The sequence below is a fragment of the Sphaeramia orbicularis genome, chromosome 8, assembly GCF_902148855.1.
Source record: "Sphaeramia orbicularis chromosome 8, fSphaOr1.1, whole genome shotgun sequence".
NCBI lineage: Eukaryota > Metazoa > Chordata > Actinopteri > Kurtiformes > Apogonidae > Sphaeramia > Sphaeramia orbicularis.
The window spans coordinates 54079195-54099934 of record NC_043964.1 but is presented as its reverse complement, the minus strand read 5'-3'; the positions used below and the strand labels follow the sequence as shown (position 1 = coordinate 54099934).

Here is a 20740-nt window from a genome sequence, read left to right as displayed (position 1 = left end):
AAGTAGGTACCATGGCAGAGGGGAATGGGTAAGACTGCCACAATGACCCCCACCCCCCACCCCCCAGTCTAACTGACCAGTTGATAGGCTGCAACTCCTGCCCCAGTATGAACTGTCCACTCCACCCCCCTCCTGTACCTCCCCCTGCTGACAGTCACCATTCACTTAAGCAGTGTCTTATTTGTCAAAACCAGCGAGTACAATTATTATATGTGACAAAAATCTGACATCATTATTATTAGCCCCTTATCAGATCAAGACCAAATTTCCAGCACTATTTGTACCTCACATTAATATTGGTGTAACACCAGTGGTCATGATCAGTTTTGAGAGAGATTTTCAAACTGACATCATTCAGTTCTGCTGACACATTTAAATGAACATTTCACTGAACTGGCTTACAATCTGGAGTTGCAATGCCAATAACTCATGAAGTTATATTATTATGTTATAGGAACAAGTTATGACAACTAATTGAGTCTATGACTTTTTACAGTGTACTCCTTCATCATTGACCTGGAAGTGTCCCTAAATCAGTCCAAAATCAAATTCATGCATCATCTGTACTGTATATGGAGCTGATTCTGTCCATGCCAACCTTGCCATCAGTTTACAGAGTTTAAGGAGGCCGCTCAAATGTGGCGGTAACTATTTATTCTCTAACGCACAACCCCCCCCCCCCCATCCCGCCACTTTTCTTCTTTTTATTTTCCACTGATAACTTGTAAATACAAGTTAAGTCAACTCACACCTAGATGAAAAAACTTTCAATCAGTCGAGACAACGAATTGATGAACATTTAACTTTTGAAAACCAGAACAGCTGAGTTGAAAATCCAAAAGTAGGTGGAGCTCTTTGAGTTGAAGAGCAAAAAATAAGTGGACATAACTAAATGGGGTTGCAACGTTTTGCAGTGTGTAAATGACTCCACTGATATTCAAATCCGTCTAGCTGATGTGACTCAGAACAAATACAAACATATTGAAAACTTCTGTTAGCGCTCCAACTAGCAGGTTCCTTTGACAAGTAGATGGAGTGACAGCGGGGAGGGCCAATCACATGTACGTTAGCGAAACCAAAGAGCCAATCAGAGAGCGATATTTACATTAGAGGCGGGACTTCTTAGCGGAGAACGGCTGTTAACCCTTTGTGTGCCAGAATCATTGACTAAACACTACAGACAGCGGTTGGACTGATAGTGAGTCCACAGTGGATATTGGTAGGGTCGGGTCCATGGAGTCCCTACACAGTTCTACGGCCCTGCCCAGTAATAAGATACATGGTGCAATAATATTATACCTGTATGTGCAACACACATCTGTGCAAAAACTTATTTTTGAATATGTATATATGTATATATTAGGTGCAAATCTATTGATCTGGTTCTTCTCCATTTTATTCTGTTGGCTTTTCTTCTTCTGTTCACCTGTAAACTGCAGCTGAACAGAGTCCAGGAAAAATTTACCCACAGGGACAATAAAGTATATCTTATCTTATCTTTATCTTATCTTATCTTGTCTTATTTTATCTTATCTTACCTTATCTTATCTTATCTTATCTTATCTTTATCTTATCTTATCTTGTCTTATCTTGTCTTATTTTATCTTATCTTACCTTACCTTATCTTATCTTATCTTATCTTACCAGGTCTTATTTTATCTTATCTTATCTTATCTTATCTTATCTTATCTTATCTTATCTTATCTTATCTTATCTTATCTTATCTTATCTTATCTTATCTTACTTTACCTTATCTTTAGCTTATCTTATTTTATCTTATCTTATCTTATCTTATCTTACTTTACCTTATCTTATCTTATCTTATCTTATCTTATCTTATCTTATCTTATCTTACCTTACCTTACTTTGTCTTATCTTATCTTTATCTTATCTTATCTTACTTTACCTTATCTTTATCTTATCTTTATCTTATCTTATCTTACCTTACCTTACCTTATCTTATCTTATCTTATCTTATCTTACCTTGTCTTATCTTATCTTATCTTACCTTGTCTTATCTTATCTTATCTTATCTTATCTTATCTTATCTTATCTTATCTTATCTTACCTTACTTTACCTTATCTTATCTTTATCTTTATCTTATCTTACCTTACTTTATCTTATCTTATCTTATCTTATCTTATCTTATCTTATCTTATCTTATCTTATCTTATCTTACCTTACCTTATCTTATCTTATCTTACCTTACCTTACTTTACCTTATGTTTATCTTTATCTTTATCTTATCTTATCTTGTCTTATCTTATCTTATCTTATCTTATCTTATCTTATCTTATCTTATCTTATCTTACCTTACCTAACTTTACCTTATCTTTATCTTTATCTTATCTTACTTTACCTTATCTTATCTTATCTTATCTTACCTTACCTTACTTTGTCTTATCTTATCTTTATCTTATCTTATCTTATCTTCTCTTACTTTACCTTATCTTATCTTATCTTATCTTACCTTACCTTACTTTGTCTTATCTTATCTTTATCTTATCTTATCTTGTCTTATCTTACTTTACCTTATCTTTATCTTATCTTTATCTTATCTTATCTTATCTTATCTTATCTTATCTTATCTTACCTTACCTTACCTTACCTTACCTTATCTTATCTTATCTTACCTTACCTTATCTTATCTTATCTTATCTTACCTTGTCTTATCTTATCTTATCTTACCTTACTTTACCTTATCTTATCTTTATCTTTATCTTATCTTATCTTACCTTACTTTATCTTATCTTATCTTATCTTATCTTACCTTATCTTATCTTATCTTATCTTATCTTACCTTACCTTACCTTACTTTGTCTTATCTTATCTTTATCTTTATCTTATCTTATCTTATCTTATCTTACTTTACCTTATCTTTATCTTATCTTATCTTACTTTACCTTATCTTATCTTATCTTATCTTATCTTACCTTACCTTACTTTGTCTTATCTTATCTTTATCTTATCTTATCTTACTTTACCTTATCTTTATCTTATCTTTATCTTATCTTATCTTATCTTATCTTATCTTATCTTATCTTATCTTATCTTATCTTACCTTGTCTTATCTTATCTTATCTTATCTTATCTTACCTTACTTTACCTTATCTTATCTTTATCTTTATTTTATCTTATCTTACCTTATCTTATCTTACCTTACCTTACCTTATCTTATCTTATCTTATCTTACCTTACCTTACTTTACCTTATCTTTATCTTATCTTGTCTTATCTTATCTTATCTTATCTTACCTAACTTTACCTTATCTTTATCTTTATCTTTATCTTTATCTTTATCTTTATCTTATCTTATCTTACTTTACCTTATCTTATCTTATCTTATCTGATCTTATCTTATCTTACCTTACCTTACTTTGTCTTATCTTATCTTATCTTTATCTTACCTTATCTTATCTTATCTTACTTTACCTTATCTTATCTTATCTTACCTTACCTTACTTTGTCTTATCTTATCTTTATCTTATCTTATCTTATCTTACTTTACCTTATCTTTATCTTATCTTATCTTACCTTACCTTACCTTATCTTATCTTATCTTATCTTATCTTATCTTATCTTATCTTATCTTATCTTATCTTACCTTGTCTTATCTTATCTTACCTTACTTTACCTTATCTTTATCTTTATCTTATCTTATCTTACCTTACCTTACTTTATCTTATCTTATCTTATCTTATCTTATCTTATCTTATCTTATCTTACCTTATCTTATCTTATCTTACCTTACCTTACTTTACCTTATCTTTATCTTTATCTTATCTTATCTTATCTTGTCTTATCTTATCTTATCTTACCTAACTTTACCTTATTTTTATCTTTATCTTATCTTATCTTATCTTATCTTATCTTATCTTATCTTATCTTATCTGATCTTATCTTATCTTATCTTATCTTACTTTACCTTATCTTATCTTTATCTTATCTTATCTTATCTTATCTTACCTTACTTTACCTTATCTTATCTTTATCTTATCTTATCTTATCTTATCTTATTTTACCTTATCTTATCTTATCTTATCTTATCTTATCTTATCTTATCTTATCTTATCTTATCTTATCTTATCTTACCTTATCTTATCTTATCTTATCTTATCTTATCTTATCTTATCTTGTCTTATCTTATCTTACATTATCTTACCTTACTTTACCTTATCTTACCTTATCTTACCTTACTTTACCTTATCTTATCTTTATCTTATCTTATCTTATCTTATCTTATCTTACTTTACCTTATCTTATCTTTATCTTATCTTATCTTATCTTATCTTGTCTTGTCTTGTCTTATCTTATCTTACATTATCTTACCTTACTTTACCTTATCTTACCTTACTTTACCTTACCTTACCTTACCTTACCTTACCTTATCTTATCTTATCTTATCTTATCTTATCTTATCTTACCTTACCTTACCTTACCTTACCTTATCTTACCTTACCTTACCTTACCTTACCTTACCTTACCTTACCTTACCTTACCTTACCTTACCTTACTTTACCTTACCTTACCTTACCTTACCTTACCTTACCTTACCTTACCTTACCTTACCTTCATTAGGGCCTCCTGTGTTCATGTTTGCTTTTGTCCTTGTGTCAGACATCAGCTCCTCCGTCACCATCACCACTAAAACCTTCCTGCGCTACGATCAGCTGCGAGTGTTGGTGAACAGCATACGCACCTTCTACGCCAACATCAGGATCATCATTGCGGACGACAGCTTTGAACCGCAGAAGATGACCGGAGAACACATCCTGCACTACATCATGCCTCCAGCGCAGGTGCAAACATATGAGGGGATCGGCCCCATTATCACATTGTGTTTTATACTTTCCATTTTAAAAGACAGAACATCTGATTTTCCTCATATCATAACTGACTCACTCACAGGTGTCAAACATGCAGCCCGGGGGCCAAATCTGGCCCACCAAAGGGTCCGGTCCGGCCCTGGGGATGAATGTGTGAAACGCAAAAATTACACTAAGATATTAACAGTCCTTTTAGTTTAGGTTCCACATTCAGACCAGTATGATCTAAAACAGGTTGGATCAGTAAAATACTACTGTAATAACTTATAAATACTCAAAACTCATTTTCAAGTATTTACACTAAAACAAAGTATAATTTCACAAAAACTGTGAATAACCTGAAATGTCTTCAGAGAAGTGAGTGCACCTTTAACAATATTATGTCTGTAAATGATAAACTGACGCATAATATTGTTAAAATTGCACTTATTTATTCAGTTTGTTCATGTTATTCACATTCTTTTAAGGGACAGTTTGTAGATGTAAACATTTTCATCATGTAATTTTACTTGTTTCTCTCTAAAACATCGAGGAAAGTTTGGAATTGACATTATTTATATATTATGATGTTCTTCTTTTCCTGGTCCGGCCCACTGCAGATCAAATTTAGCTGAATGTGGAACTGAACTAAAATGAGTTGGACAGCCCTGGTATAAATGATAAACTAAGGCGTAATATTGATAAAAGTGCACTTATTTTTCTGAAGACTTTTCAGGTTGTTCATATTTGTTCAAGTTATGTTCAGTTACAGTTCGTAGATGTAAACATTTTCATTGTGGAATTTTCCTTTTTTCACTCAAAAACACAGAAAACTTTGGCGTTGACATTATTTCTCAGTTCTTATCCTATTATTTATATTATTTTGCTGGTCCGGCCCACTTCAGATCGTGCTGAATGTGGCCCCTGAACTAAAATGAGTTGGACGCCCCTGGTCTAACTCATCCCCTCTGTGGACCCGTTGACTTCAGCTGGTTCTTTTCTTTCTTTTCTTTTTGGAGTTCATAAAATGGGGAGCTGAGCTGAGCTCACTGGTGTAACACACAGATTAGAAAAAAGCAGAATGGCCCTCCTTTAGTTTTGTATTGACGTCGAAGAGGACCGGAGACTTTGACCCAGGACTGAACATGACGGTTTACTGCGACTCACTGCTGTTCTGTGTCCGGATCCACTGAAGTCCAGTCCGTCTGATCACAGTCCGCCTGTGCAGAACAGTGGGGGGGGGGGTCTGGAGGGGGACGTTAACCCCCCCACCTCCACCATTTACGACTGTGAATGGACTCCTCCGCAGGCCGCCTGTAAACCCATTGTAATTTTAAAAACAATGAATAACTCCAAAAGTAACAGTCGTATCAATCAGCTGTTTTCACCTGTTCAACAACACAGAAGAACTGGAGAGGACAAAGACTAGATCTGTCCAGTTTATGGGTTCTAAAGGTCAGATCTGTCCAGTTTATGGGTTCTAAAGGTCAGATCTGTCCAGTTTATGTGTTCTAAAGGTCAGATCTGTCCAGTTTATGTGTTCTAAAGGTCAGATCTGTCCAGTTTATGTGTTCTAAAGGTCAGATCTGTCCAGTTTATGTGTTCTAAAGGTCAGATCTGTCCAGTTTATAGGTTCTAAAGGTCAGATCTGTCCAGTTTATGTGTTCTAAAGGTCAGATCTGTCCAGTTTATAGGTTCTAAAGGTCAGATCTGTCCAATTTATGTGTTCTAAAGGTCAGATCTGTCCAGTTTATGTGTTCTAAAGGTCAGATCTGTCCAGTTTATGGGTTCTAAAGGTCAGATCTGTCCAGTTTATGTGTTCTAAAGGTCAGATCTGTCCAGTTTATGTGTTCTAAAGGTCAGATCTGTCCAGTTTATGGGTTCTAAAGGTCAGATCTGTCCAGTTTATGTGTTCTAAAGGTCAGATCTGTCCAGTTTATGTGTTCTAAAGGTCAGATCTGTCCAGTTTATAGGTTCCAAAGGTCAGATCTGTCCAGTTTATGTGTTCTAAAGGTCAGATCTGTCCAGTTTATGGGTTCTAAAGGTCATATCTGTCCAGTTTATGGGTTCTAAAGGTCAGATCTGTCCAGTTTATAGGTTCTAAAGGTCAGATCTGTCCAGTTTATGTGTTCTAAAGGTCAGATCTGTCCAGTTTATGGGTTCTAAAGGTCATATCTGTCCAGTTTATGGGTTCTAAAGGTCAGATCTGTCCAGTTTATGTGTTCTAAAGGTCAGATCTGTCCAGTTTATGGGTTCTAAAGGTCAGATCTGTCCAGTTTATGTGTTCTAAAGGTCAGATCTGTCCAGTTTATGTGTTCTAAAGGTCATATCTGTCCAGTTTATGGGTTCTAAAGGGCAGATCTGTCCAGTTTATGTGTTCTAAAGGTCAGATCTGTCCAGTTTATGTGTTCTAAAGGTCAGATCTGTCCAGTTTATGTGTTCTAAAGGTCAGATCTGTCCAGTTTATGGGTTCTAAAGGTCAGATCTGTCCAGTGTATGTGTTCTAAAGGTCATATCTGTCCAGTTTATGTGTTCTAAAGGTCAGATCTGTCCAGTTTATGTGTTCTAAAGGTCAGATCTGTCCAGTTTATCAGTTCTAAAGGTCAGATCTGTCCAGTGTATGTGTTCTAAAGGTCAGATCTGTCCAGTTTATGGGTTCTAAAGGTCAGATCTGTCCAGTTTATGTGTTCTAAAGGTCAGATCTGTCCAGTGTATGTGTTCTAAAGGTCAGATCTGTCCAGTTTATCAGTTCTAAAGGTCAGATCTGTCCAGTTTATCGGTTCTAAAGGTCAGATATTTCCAGTTTATGGGTTCTAAAGGTCAGATCTGTCCAGTTTATGGGTTCTAAAGGTCATATCTGTCCAGTTTATGTGTTCTAAAGGTCAGATCTGTCCAGTTTATCGGTTCTAAAGGTCAGATATTTCCAGTTTATGGGTTCTAAAGGTCAGATCTGTCCAGTGTATGTGTTCTAAACGTCAGATCTGTCCAGTTTATGGGTTCTAAAGGTCAGATCTGTCCAGTTTATTGGTTCTAAACACATATAGATGTGCAGGTGAAATATAACTTTCCAGTCAGATGGAGGAACATAAATACCAGTCAAGTACATAATGTAAGTCTGGTTTAAGACTGGGTTTAAACATCAGACAGAGGTGAGTTTATTGTAAAGACAACCCTAACAGCAGGTCAGTTAAAACAGAGGGTTTTTTGGAGATATTATCCAGAGGCAAACAGTCGTATACACATACATCTATGCTGGCTTCAGTTCAAGTTACTTTAGTTACTTTGTTGGACGTTGGAGCTTTGGATTGTAAAGACCACAGTCACCTGTTTCAGTTCCCACTGAATGAACGCTTCACTTGTTTTTCTGCTGTTTTCAGGGTTGGTTTGCAGGCAGAAACTTGGCTGTTTCCCAAGTGACAACCAAATATTTCCTGTGGGTGGATGATGACTTTGAGTTCACAAAGGACACAAAGATAGAGCAGCTGGTGGAGGTGATGGAGGCTGTCCCGGAACTCGATGTGGTAAGAAACGTTACTATGGTTTTCCATGATGATGCGTGCACGCTCACACAGTCAGACTGGTTTGTTGCTACGTGTCTATAAATCATTTTTTCTTGTCTTTCAGTTGGGTGGGGCAGTACAAGGAAACCAGTTCTATTTTTCCATTATTTATGAAAAGGGTGATGAGAAAGAAGGAGGCTGTCTGTACAGGAAGTCCAGGGGAAAGTACCACCCTCTTCCTGGTTACCCACAATGCACTGTGGTCAGCGGGGTGGTCAATTTCTTTCTGGCTCGTACAGACGCTGTTCAGAGGGTGGGCTTCGACCCCAAACTCCAGAGGGTGGCACATTCAGGTGAGTGTCCTCCTTAGTCTGAACAAGGACAGGCATCAAAGCAAAGCAGCGCAGTGCAATACCACCGACGGCCACTAGGGTCCAGCTCCACCAAACTCTGGCTCCCAGACACTAGCACACTGGTTCCACTGGTTTGGCTCAAAACGTTCAAAATGGAGACATTTTTTTTGGCTAAAATTAAATTGTTTTTGATCATGTAATATTTTTGCTATACTATGTTGCCAATAAATGTTAATTTTAGACAACATTTAGACTATATAATGTAAATTTTTATTAGTAAGTTTTCATTTTTTAATTTTTTTTATCAATTATTAGAAATTTCAGGCAACCCCACATGAGGTCCGGACCCCAAGGTTGAAAAACACTGCATTAACTGCTCCCAGTCCCCTTTTTAAATTGTTTGGTATAGTCTTTTCTTTCTCAAACTGATAAAATCTTGTGCCAAATACGTCTTAAACCAGTGTACATATTTTATTTTATTTTATTTTTATTTTACCTTTATTTAACCAGGAAAACCTCACTGAGATTAAGAATCTCTTTTTCAGGAGTGTCCTGGCCCAGACGGGCAGCAGTTCATTCAACAGTTCCAGACAGACTTCCATACATAAAGACAAATACATAAAAAGCACACAGACAAGTCAAACCTGCCAAAGTCAACTCAAAAAGTGCTCATGAAATGTAGACAGAAGTGCGTCAGATAAACATCTGCAGACAGATGTCTCCCTCTCTAAGTCATACAACATCCTCTTAAAAGTGTCCAACCAAACCAGATCCTTCAGTTTCAGGTCTCGTTGTAGTTCATTCCAGGTGAATGGGGCTGAAAACCTGAAGGCCTTTGTCCCCTGTTCAGTTCTAACTTTAGAAACAGACAACAAGAAAAGATCCTGAGAACACAGATTATAAGCGTCTGTGGTTCTCCGACTGATGTAAGTCAGAAGGTAGGATGGAGCAGACCTAGGACAGACTTATAAATTAAAATACACCAATGTTTCAGTCTGCAAGCCGACAAAGAAGACCATCCTACACGATCATAAAGCAGACAATGATGGGTCAGAGATTTAAAACTGGTGATGAACCTCAGAGCTCCAGGATCCACACTGTCCAGTGACCGGAAACTATGGGTGGAGGCGTGCATGTACAAGGCATCACCACAGTCCAACAGACAGAACTGGAGCTGAGACCAGTCTGCTTCTGGATTCAAAAGACAGACATGATTTAATTTGAAAGAAGAAGACAAGTTTTAGTTTTGGTTTTCTAACAAGCTGCTGAATGTGAGCAAAGAAAGAAAGGGAGCTGTCAATTAAAATGTCTAAACATTTATAGGTCAGGACGAGTTCTATCTGAGTTCCCTGGGTAGTGATCAGTGAAGGCAGGTTTGACAGTTTGGACCTGGAGTCTGAAAACATCATGACTTTTGTTTTATCTGCATTTAAAAGCAGTCTTAAGTCATGAAAATCTGAATGAAGGGGTTAACCCAGTGGTTCCCAACCCCATTTTAACGTCACAAATATCTGGCAACCCCAGACATTCAAAATGGAGACATTTTATTTACTAAAATTACAATTTTTTTTGATCGTGTAATAGTTTGCTATAATATGTTGCAAATAAATGTTAATTTTAGGCAACATTTAGGCTATACACTGTAAATTTTTATTGGTAAGTTTTAATTTTTTATTAATTACTAGAAATTTCAGGTGACCCCTTGTGGGGTCCTGACCCCAAGGTTGAAAAACACTGCACTAGCCCCTTCTACACAGCACGTCTGTTCCACACTGATCTCATGAAATCACGTTGTATGTCACGCCAGTTCTTATGGCATTAGGTGTGCTTTAGGTGTGAATTTTCATCCTTTTGTGTGTTATTCAATGCCATTTGATTGCGTATCAATGTACGCCAAGATCTACGGTTTACATATTCGGAACCGCTGACCCTAAACCTAACCGCTGATCATGTGGTATTTTACACATACACGCAGAAAGCTTATAATGTGTACAGATAACACGCCAATTAAAAGTGGCGTGTTATCTGTACTGGGGATGTAACAATATGAAAATTTCACATCACAGTTGTGACCAAAATTATCACGGTTATCATTATTATCACGGGATTGTTGAAATGTGCTCGAAATGTTCAAAACATTCTTTTCTTATACATGACCTGAAATAATTTAACCAAGTTGTATTTTGAAAAAAAGAAACAAAAAACCCCAAAAACGAATAAAATAATAGGCACAATGTACTTCCTGTTGCAGAAACATTCAAACATTAACATGTAAACATCAAACACACATGTGCATTAAAGATGGAGCCTTACGGCCATTGTCTGACCATTTTCCAGATCAAGTTTGAGTTGAAAGTGCGGTAATCAAACATGGTTATCATGATAATTAGAAATTAAACGGTAATACTAACTGTTGGGAATTTTACCGCAGTTTATCGTCATACCGGTAATTGTTGCATCCCTAGTCTGTACGCAATTCATATCACGTTGTGTGTTCTGGAAATGTCTCATTTTTATTCTGGAACGGCACCTTCGTAAACAAAATGGTGGCTCATTTGGTCCCACCTCTGTCATGGATCTGAAAATGCCTCCAGAGGTAGTAACAGAGCCCTGAGACAGGTGGACTCAGGATTCTGGAACATAGGGCGGTGCAATTAATTGATTTAAACTCAAAATCAGGTTTTTTAATTGGGACTATTTTTTAAAAAAGGTCATCGTCAAATCCATTTCATCTCTGGTGTGCCTCCGGGCTACCGTAGGCTCCTCCCCCTAACAGTCCATGGACCAGACGGGATGTCGGTTCCACTCAAGGTGTCAAAGGCTGCTTATGTTTTCTGAACAGATCATGTGTTCGGTCCACGTGTTGGTCTGAGAACCCTTCTGCAGTCACAGCTGGATTACTGACATCAGCTGTTCAAGTCACCCACCTCCACTGAAAAAATGCATTTTGACACTGGTGCATATCTTGGTATTGGCCCTTATTAAGGACAAGTTTAATGTTTTATATTCATGTGTTTGGTATTGTTTTAAAGGGGACACTCTGAGCTTTCATTTAAGCTCTTTTGTGAATCCTTCAGACAAGTACAGTGGACACTGGAACTCTTCAAACTTTTAATCACACACATTTCCCTGACATTTTCACCTAAACCATCTTATTTCTTTTAGTCATGTGCACTGTAAAAAAACAAAAACAAAAAAACCCCAGTAATATTCCAGCAGCAGGGGTGCCAAAAAATACTGTTAAATAATGGAAAATAACCATCTCATAAAAATATGGTAATTTTCCATAATAAAATACAAATTTTTGCCCTAACTTTACATGAGATTTTGCTTTTTTTTTTTTTTTTTTTTTTTTTTTTTTTTTTTTTTTTTTTTTACTTTTTAATGTTTAATAGAGAATATTTACATGCATTAAAACATCAAATTACCTATAAAAATATATATATATATATATATATATATATATATATATATATATATATATATTTATTTATTTATTTATATAAATAATTTTTAATGAGACTCAGTTGTCCAATCCACTGATAAAAACTGTATTTGGACAGTTTATCAGTGCTTATACATGTTCTACATTCACAAAAATACATTTATTCAACATTTTTGTTGTGAAACCTCCTGTAATTACACAATATATTTGTCAATTAACAAACACGTCTGGTTCAACTGACAGAACAAATACTTCTTTTATGGTTAATTATCAGTAATTTGATCTCATTTTATTTATTTATTTTTTTTTTTACAGTATTAAACTTTAAATTAACAGTTTAATCTCATGAATAGAAAAAAAAACATTTGTGAAATTATGATACATTTGCAAATGTATTTTAACTGTATTTTTCTGTGAAAAAAGAAAAACATTTCTTTTAAAAAATGGAAATTTTATGGTTATTAACAGTTACAGCTTTTTCATGTTATTTTACATTTGACATGCAAAATCACAGTCTATTTATGTCATTTCATTGATATTTTCTTGTATCTTAAAAGTACAGGAAAAATCTGTAAAATAAACAGTGAAAATTCTGTTAAATTACAGATTTTTTTACAGTGTGGCGACAGGAAGCATCAGAGATACAAAATACAAACACTGCAATACTGATGTGACTCTAAGGATTCAGGAAATGTATAATTTATCTGTATTATCTCATTCTGAGGGGGTGATTTTGAGCCTTATATCAGGCGGACAGTTGTTCTAAGAAAGCAGACCAGAGTCAGTAAGATCACATTCAATTTATGCATTTGTTCAAATCCATTTCAATACAGGAGAATCCTTTTTTCTCACAGTGAGGTCACAACTATATGACTAAGGATTCAGAAAATGTGTAATAGAACCATATTATCTGATGCTGAGGGGGTTTCAGCCGTATGTAAGGCAGACAGTTTAGCTCAAACCCGGCCCTTGTGCCCCGACATCACCATGGTGATGAGTGGTTTCTATGGTTCTGCAGGGTTGACATTCTGACAGTTCACTGACAGTTACAGGCCGTAACTGAAAACACTGACACCTGGGCTCCAGTGTCAGCGAGGTCAGCAGTAGGAGTGAGTCTGTGTTTCTGTTTAGTAAATATATCTAAATCAAATAAGCTGTTAATGCACATGTTAAGACCGTGGTTTAGATACATTTTGATGGATGGTTTCTGATTATGTTTCCAGTTAAACTGAATGATCATGGATGTTAGTGACAAAGTAAAAAACAGTCCAGAACCAAAACGACCCAAACTGGAAGGCCTGTAGAAGCCAATAACATAATAATGACCCATAACGTAATAAATTTGCCTTTTTTAAAATGTAATAGGCCAATAACGTAATAAAAGTCCTGAACCGATAACATAATAACTTTTTGGCCAGTAATGTAATAACTTATTAAGAATTTTTTTTTTACCAGGCCAATAATGTAATAACCAACCGATAACGTAATAAGTTATTATGTTACTGGCCAAAAGTTATTACATTATCAGTTCAGGACTTTTATTACGTTATTGGCCTATTACATTTTAAAAATTACAAATTTATTATGTTATGGGTCGTTGTTACGTTATTGGCTTCTATAAGGCCTTATCCACTGCTCAGATGATGAAGATACGTTTGTTTCACTTCAAGGAGTTAACTCCTGGAAAACTCTGCAGCTCAGACACAGAAACATGTACCAGTTTTAGAAATGGAGAAAGACCTTCCTGAAGGACAGATTCCACCACTTCACTACCACAGGAAGTGCCGCAGTATCTTCACTACAAAGAAACTTCTTGATGGCGTTCTTGATAAAGAAAATCACAATGCCAGTGGCTCTAGTGAAGAGAAACGATCTAAGAAAACAGAAGTGTCTCAGGAAGATCTAGGACAGGGGTGTCAAACATGTGGCCCAGGGGCCAAAACCTGCCCGCTAAAGGGTCCAATCCGGCCCGCAGGATGAATTAGTGAAATACAAAAATGACACTGAAGATATGAACAATCAAGGATGTCAGAATAAATTCAGTTCAGTTCCATCTAAAGTGGGTCAGACCAGTAAAATACTATCATAATAAAGTATAGATAACAAAAAACACATATTTTTCGCTTTGTTTTAGTGTAAAAAAAAAAAAAAAAGTAAAATTACACAAAAATGTTAACATTTACAGACTAGCCTTTTACAAAAAATGTGAAAAACCTGAACAAATATGAACAACCTGAAGTGTCTTAAGAGCTTGAGGAGTAATTGTACCAATATTCTGTTATTAAATGTTTTGTGCATTTGTAGATCCACTGTGATCTGTACGTTGTAATGAACATGTGAAAATGAGAAGCTCAGGCCAAGTAATGGCATAAATTCTTAAAACTGCGCTTTTTTTTCTTAATAATTTTCATTTTGGTCATAGTTCATGTTTTTCCATATTTTTTTAAAAGATAATTTGTAGATGTAGAAATTTTGATAATACAATCTTACTTTTTTCACTCTAAAACATAGAAATTAGAAATACAAATTTTGGACTTGATGTTATTTATGTATTATTATGTTATTATTTGAATGATCCGGCCCTCTGCAGGTCATATTGGGCTGTATGTGGAACTGAACGAACATGAGTTTGACAGCCCTGAACTAGGACTTATGAGTCCATATTTATGCTATTCTATGTTTTAAATCCAGGTTAATGTCAGAGGACATTTAGTCTGTATAATGTCTATTATTGTGGACATTTAGTCTATATAATGTCTATTATTGTGGACATTTAGTCTGTATAATGTCTATTATTGTGGACATTTAGTCTGTATAATGTCTATTATTGTGGACATTTAGTCTGTATAATGTCTATTATTGTGGACATTTAGTCTGTATAATGTCTATTATTGTGGACAGAGGCAGTAAATCCAGGTGCAGATTAGTGCACAAAGGCTCAGGATCTGTCCAGTCAGTCCAGCTGGGATTTACAAGGAGGACAAAGAAAACTGAACAAACAAGAACTGAAACTAGGAATGATGGAAGAGCTGCAGCATCTGAAACTGACCACAGTGAACATCTGACAGATAAACAGAACCACACATGAACAGAACCACACAGAAACAGAACCACACAGAAACAGAACCACACATGAACAGAACCACACGTAAACAGAACCACACGTAAACAGAACCACACAGAAACAGAACACACAGAAACAGAACCAAAGATAAACAGAACCACATAGAAACAGAACCACACATGAGCAGAACCACACGTAAACAGAAGCACACATAAACAGAACCACACATGAGCAGAACCACACGTAAACAGAACCACACGTAAACAGAACCACACATGAACAGAACCACACAGAAACAGAACCACACATGAGCAGAACCACACATGAGCAGAACCACACGTAAACAGAACCACACGTAAACAGAACCACACATGAGCAGAACCACACATAAACAGAACCACACAGAAACAGAACCACACATGAGCAGAACCACACGTAAACAGAACCACACATGAGCAGAACCACACATGAGCAGAACCACACGTAAACAGAACCACACATGAACATAACCACACATGAGCAGAACCACACGTAAACAGAACCACACGTAAACAGAACCACACATGAACAGAACCACACAGAAACAGAACCACACGTAAACAGAACCACACATGAACAGAACCACACATGAGCAGAACCACACGTAAACAGAACCACACGTAAACAGAACCACACATGAACAGAACCACACAGAAACAGAACCACACATGAGCAGAACCACACATGAGCAGAACCACACGTAAACAGAACCACACATGAGCAGAACCACACGTAAACAGAACCACACGTAAACAGAACCACACATGAACAGAACCACACATGAGCAGAACCACACGTAAACAGAACCACACAGAAACAGAACCACACATGAGCAGAACCACACGTAAACAGAACCACACATGAGCAGAACCACACATGAGCAGAACCACACGTAAACAGAACCACACGTAAACAGAACCACACATGAACAGAACCACACATGAGCAGAACCACACGTAAACAGAACCACACGTAAACAGAACCACACATGAACAGAACCACACAGAAACAGAAGCACACGTAAACAGAACCACACACAAACAGAACCACACACAAACAGAACCACACATGAACAGAACCACACGTAAACAGAACCACACGTAAACAGAACCACACAGAAACAGAACCACACACAAACAGAACCACACATGAGCAGAACCACACATGAGCAGAACCACACGTAAACAGAACCACACATGAGCAGAACCACACGTAAACAGAACCACACGTAAACAGAACCACACATGAACAGAACCACACATGAGCAGAACCACACGTAAACAGAACCACACAGAAACAGAACCACACATGAGCAGAACCACACGTAAACAGAACCACACGTAAACAGAACCACACATGAACAGAACCACACAGAAACAGAAGCACACGTAAACAGAACCACACACAAACAGAACCACACACAAACAGAACCACACATGAACAGAACCACACGTAAACAGAACCACACGTAAACAGAACCACACAGAAACAGAACCACACACAAACAGAACCACACATGAACAGAACCGCACGTAAACAGAAGCACACAGAAACAGAACCACACATGAACAGAACCACACGTAAACAGAACCACACGTAAACAGAACCACACAGAAACAGAACACACAGAAACAGAACCAAAGATAAACAGAACCACACAGAAACAGAACCACACATGACCAGAACCACACGTAAACAGAAGCACACAGAAACAGAACCACACATGAACAGAACCACACGTAAACAGAAGCACACGTAAACAGAACCACACAGAAACAGAACCACACATAAACAGAACCACACATGAGCAGAACCACACGTAAACAGAACCACACGTAAACAGAACCACACATGAACAGAACCACACAGAAACAGAACCACACATGAGCAGAACCACACATGAGCAGAACCACACGTAAACAGAACCACACATGAGCAGAACCACACATGAGCAGAACCACACGTAAACAGAACCACACATGAACAGAACCACACATGAGCAGAACCACACGTAAACAGAACCACACAGAAACAGAACCACACATGAGCAGAACCACACGTAAACAGAACCACACATGAACAGAACCACACATGAGCAGAACCACACGTAAACAGAACCACACGTAAACAGAACCACACATGAACAGAACCACACAGAAACAGAACCACACGTAAACAGAACCACACATGAACAGAACCACACATGAGCAGAACCACACGTAAACAGAACCACACATAAACAGAACCACACATGAACAGAACCACACATGAGCAGAACCACACGTAAACAGAACCACACGTAAACAGAACCACACATGAACAGAACCACACATGAACAGAACCACACGTAAACAGAACCACACGTAAACAGAACCACACATGAACAGAACCACACATGAGCAGAACCACACGTAAACAGAACCACACGTAAACAGAACCACACATGAACAGAACCACACAGAAACAGAACCACACATGAGCAGAACCACACGTAAACAGAACCACACATGAGCAGAACCACACGTAAACAGAACCACACAGAAACAGAACCACACATGAGCAGAACCACACGTAAACAGAACCACACATGAGCAGAACCACACGTAAACAGAACCACACGTAAACAGAACCACACATGAACAGAACCACACATGAGCAGAACCACACGTAAACAGAACCACACGTAAACAGAACCACACATGAACAGAACCACACATGAACAGAACCACACATGAGCAGAACCACACGTAAACAGAACCACACATGAACAGAACCACACAGAAACAGAACCACACGTAAACAGAACCACACATGAACAGAACTGAGCACTTTCTGTCCTGTCTTTTTTTTCCTGTCTGTAGGTGTGATCAAGTGCCTGTCTTGAATGTTCAATGCATGTGTTGCTGTAACGCCAAGGCAATCACCTAGACTGCAAAACAAATCTACCTACGGGTTGTTATGGAAATGTTCAACTGATAACCCACACACAAAGAGGAGGAGAGAAAGTTAGAGTTAAAATAAAGAAATGCATTTAGTGAGAAGTCAATCACAGAGAAACTCTGTAAGTGAAGTCTGCTTAACCATGAAAATATTAAAGATTATATGGACCAAAAATCCAACCCCCCCACTGGTGACACCCAAATGACAACCCCATATTTAAATCATACCACTCCATACCAGTCCTTCCGGTCCAGTATGTTGTTTAAATAATATCTAGCATGCAGGCGCCATCACATATCCAGACATTTAGGTGTTTGGGTTTAAACTCAAGGTAAGAACTCCGTTCCCAAGTCGGGGGTGTTACAGAGTGGTAACCATCACACATAAGCATGTGCATGAAGAATGAGTCAGCATTAAAAGAAGATGTACGAACAGTATAAAATATAAAGAGTAGAAAATATGAAAAGGACATTTTTCCACCACAGGGTATAAATAAAGGAACCTGGACCTTGAGAACCACACAGAAACAGAACCACACATGAACAGAACCACACACAAACAGAACCACACATGAATAGAACCACACACAAACAGAACCACACATGAACAGAACCACACATGAATAGAACCACACACAAACAGAACCACACATGAACAGAACCACACACAAACAGAACCACACATGAATAGAACCACACACAAACAGAACCACACATGAACAGAACCACACAGAAACAGAACCACACGTAAACAGAACCACACATGAGCAGAACCACACATAAACAGAACCACACACAAACAGAACCACACATGAACAGAACCACACAGAAACAGAACCACACGTAAACAGAACCACACATGAGCAGAACCACACATGAACAGAACCACACACACAGAACCACACATAAACAGAACCACATGTAAACAGAACCACACGTAAACAGAACCACACATAAACAGAACCACATGTAAACAGAACCACACACAAACAGAACCACACATGAATAGAACCACACACAAACAGAACCACACATGAATAGAACCACACACAAACAGAACCACACATGAACAGAACCACACATGAATAGAACCACACACAAACAGAACCACACATGAACAGAACCACACACAAACAGAACCACACATGAATAGAACCACACACAAACAGAACCACACATGAACAGAACCACACAGAAACAGAACCACACGTAAACAGAACCACACATGAGCAGAACCACACATAAACAGAACCACACACAAACAGAACCACACATGAACAGAACCACACAGAAACAGAACCACACGTAAACAGAACCACACATGAGCAGAACCACACATGAACAGAACCACACACAAACAGAACCACACATAAACAGAACCACATGTAAACAGAACCACACGTAAACAGAACCACACATAAACAGAACCACATGTAAACAGAACCACACGTAAACAGAACCACACGTAAACAGAACCACACACAAACAGAACCACACAAACAGAACCACATGTAAACAGAACCACACGTAAACAGAACCACACACAAACAGAACCACACATAAACAGAACCACACGTAAACAGAACCACACAGAAACAGAACCACACGTAAACAGAACCACACATAAACAGAACCACAGTGCTGCAGTTTTACAACCACACTTTGTCTGTTATGGATTGGGATTGGCTCTGTCAACTCAACATATATTTATATCAATATGTTTTTGTTTTTTAAATTTTTTTTATTTGTGTTTTTTTTGATCCTGTTTATTCACATCTGTTTTACACATGTATAGTGTGTTCTATCTATCTATCTATCTATCTATCTATCTATCTATCTATCTATCTATCTATCTATCTATCTATCTATCTATCTATCTATCTATCTATCTATCTATCTATCTATCTATCTATCTATCTTCTGTTTCTTTCTTTCTTTCTTTCTTTCTTTCTTTCTTTCTTTCTTTTGTTACTGAAGTTGACGTTGCTGTAAATGTTCATCTTTTCTTCCAGAGTTCTTCATGGATGGTCTGGGCTCCTTGACGGTTGCCTCCTGTAACCACGTGTCCATCGGTCATCAGTCGAAGCGTGACCAGCCTGGTGCCTACTCCAGATACAGACATCCTCCAAACAGTGACCAAGAGTTCAAGTATCAGCATCACTTCTTCAAGAACAACCTCAAGTGTATCCTGTTTGGATAACGGCCAACCAGAGGACTGAGGGCACCACACACATGATGAAGGGGGGGTTGGAAGGAGGGGCTTTGAAGGGAGGGGCTTGAAAGGGAGGTTTTTGAAGGGAGGGGCTTTGATGGGAGGGGTTTTGAAGGGAAGGGAGGGGCTTTGAAGGTAATAATAATAATAATGGATTAGATTTCTATAGCGCTTTTCTATGAATGCATACTCAAAGCACACACACACACACACACACACAGTGGATCCATTCTTCTTCGCTCTCACATCCTCCCTCTGGTGGTGGTGAACTCCATCTGTATCCACAGCTGTCCTGGGCCAGACTGACAGAAGCATGGCCGCCAATCTGCGCCTACGGCCCCTCAGACCACCACCAAACATTCATACGTATTCATATGCTAGTG

General features: G+C 37.4%; 1 protein-coding gene across 1 annotated transcript in view; it reads left to right on the top strand.

The window, feature by feature from the left end:
• The window catches only part of LOC115423521 (beta-1,4 N-acetylgalactosaminyltransferase 1-like), a 63519-nt gene extending 43094 nt beyond the window's left edge, over positions 1-20425 (top strand). The window contains exons 9-12 of the mRNA XM_030140376.1: positions 4618-4799; positions 8183-8326; positions 8430-8658; positions 20158-20425. Of these exons, the coding sequence (XP_029996236.1) occupies positions 4618-4799; positions 8183-8326; positions 8430-8658; positions 20158-20345 (743 nt within the window). The 3' untranslated portion in view covers positions 20346-20425. The remainder of the gene's footprint in view (positions 1-4617; positions 4800-8182; positions 8327-8429; positions 8659-20157) is intronic.
• The last annotated feature ends 315 nt before the right edge of the window (positions 20426-20740 follow it).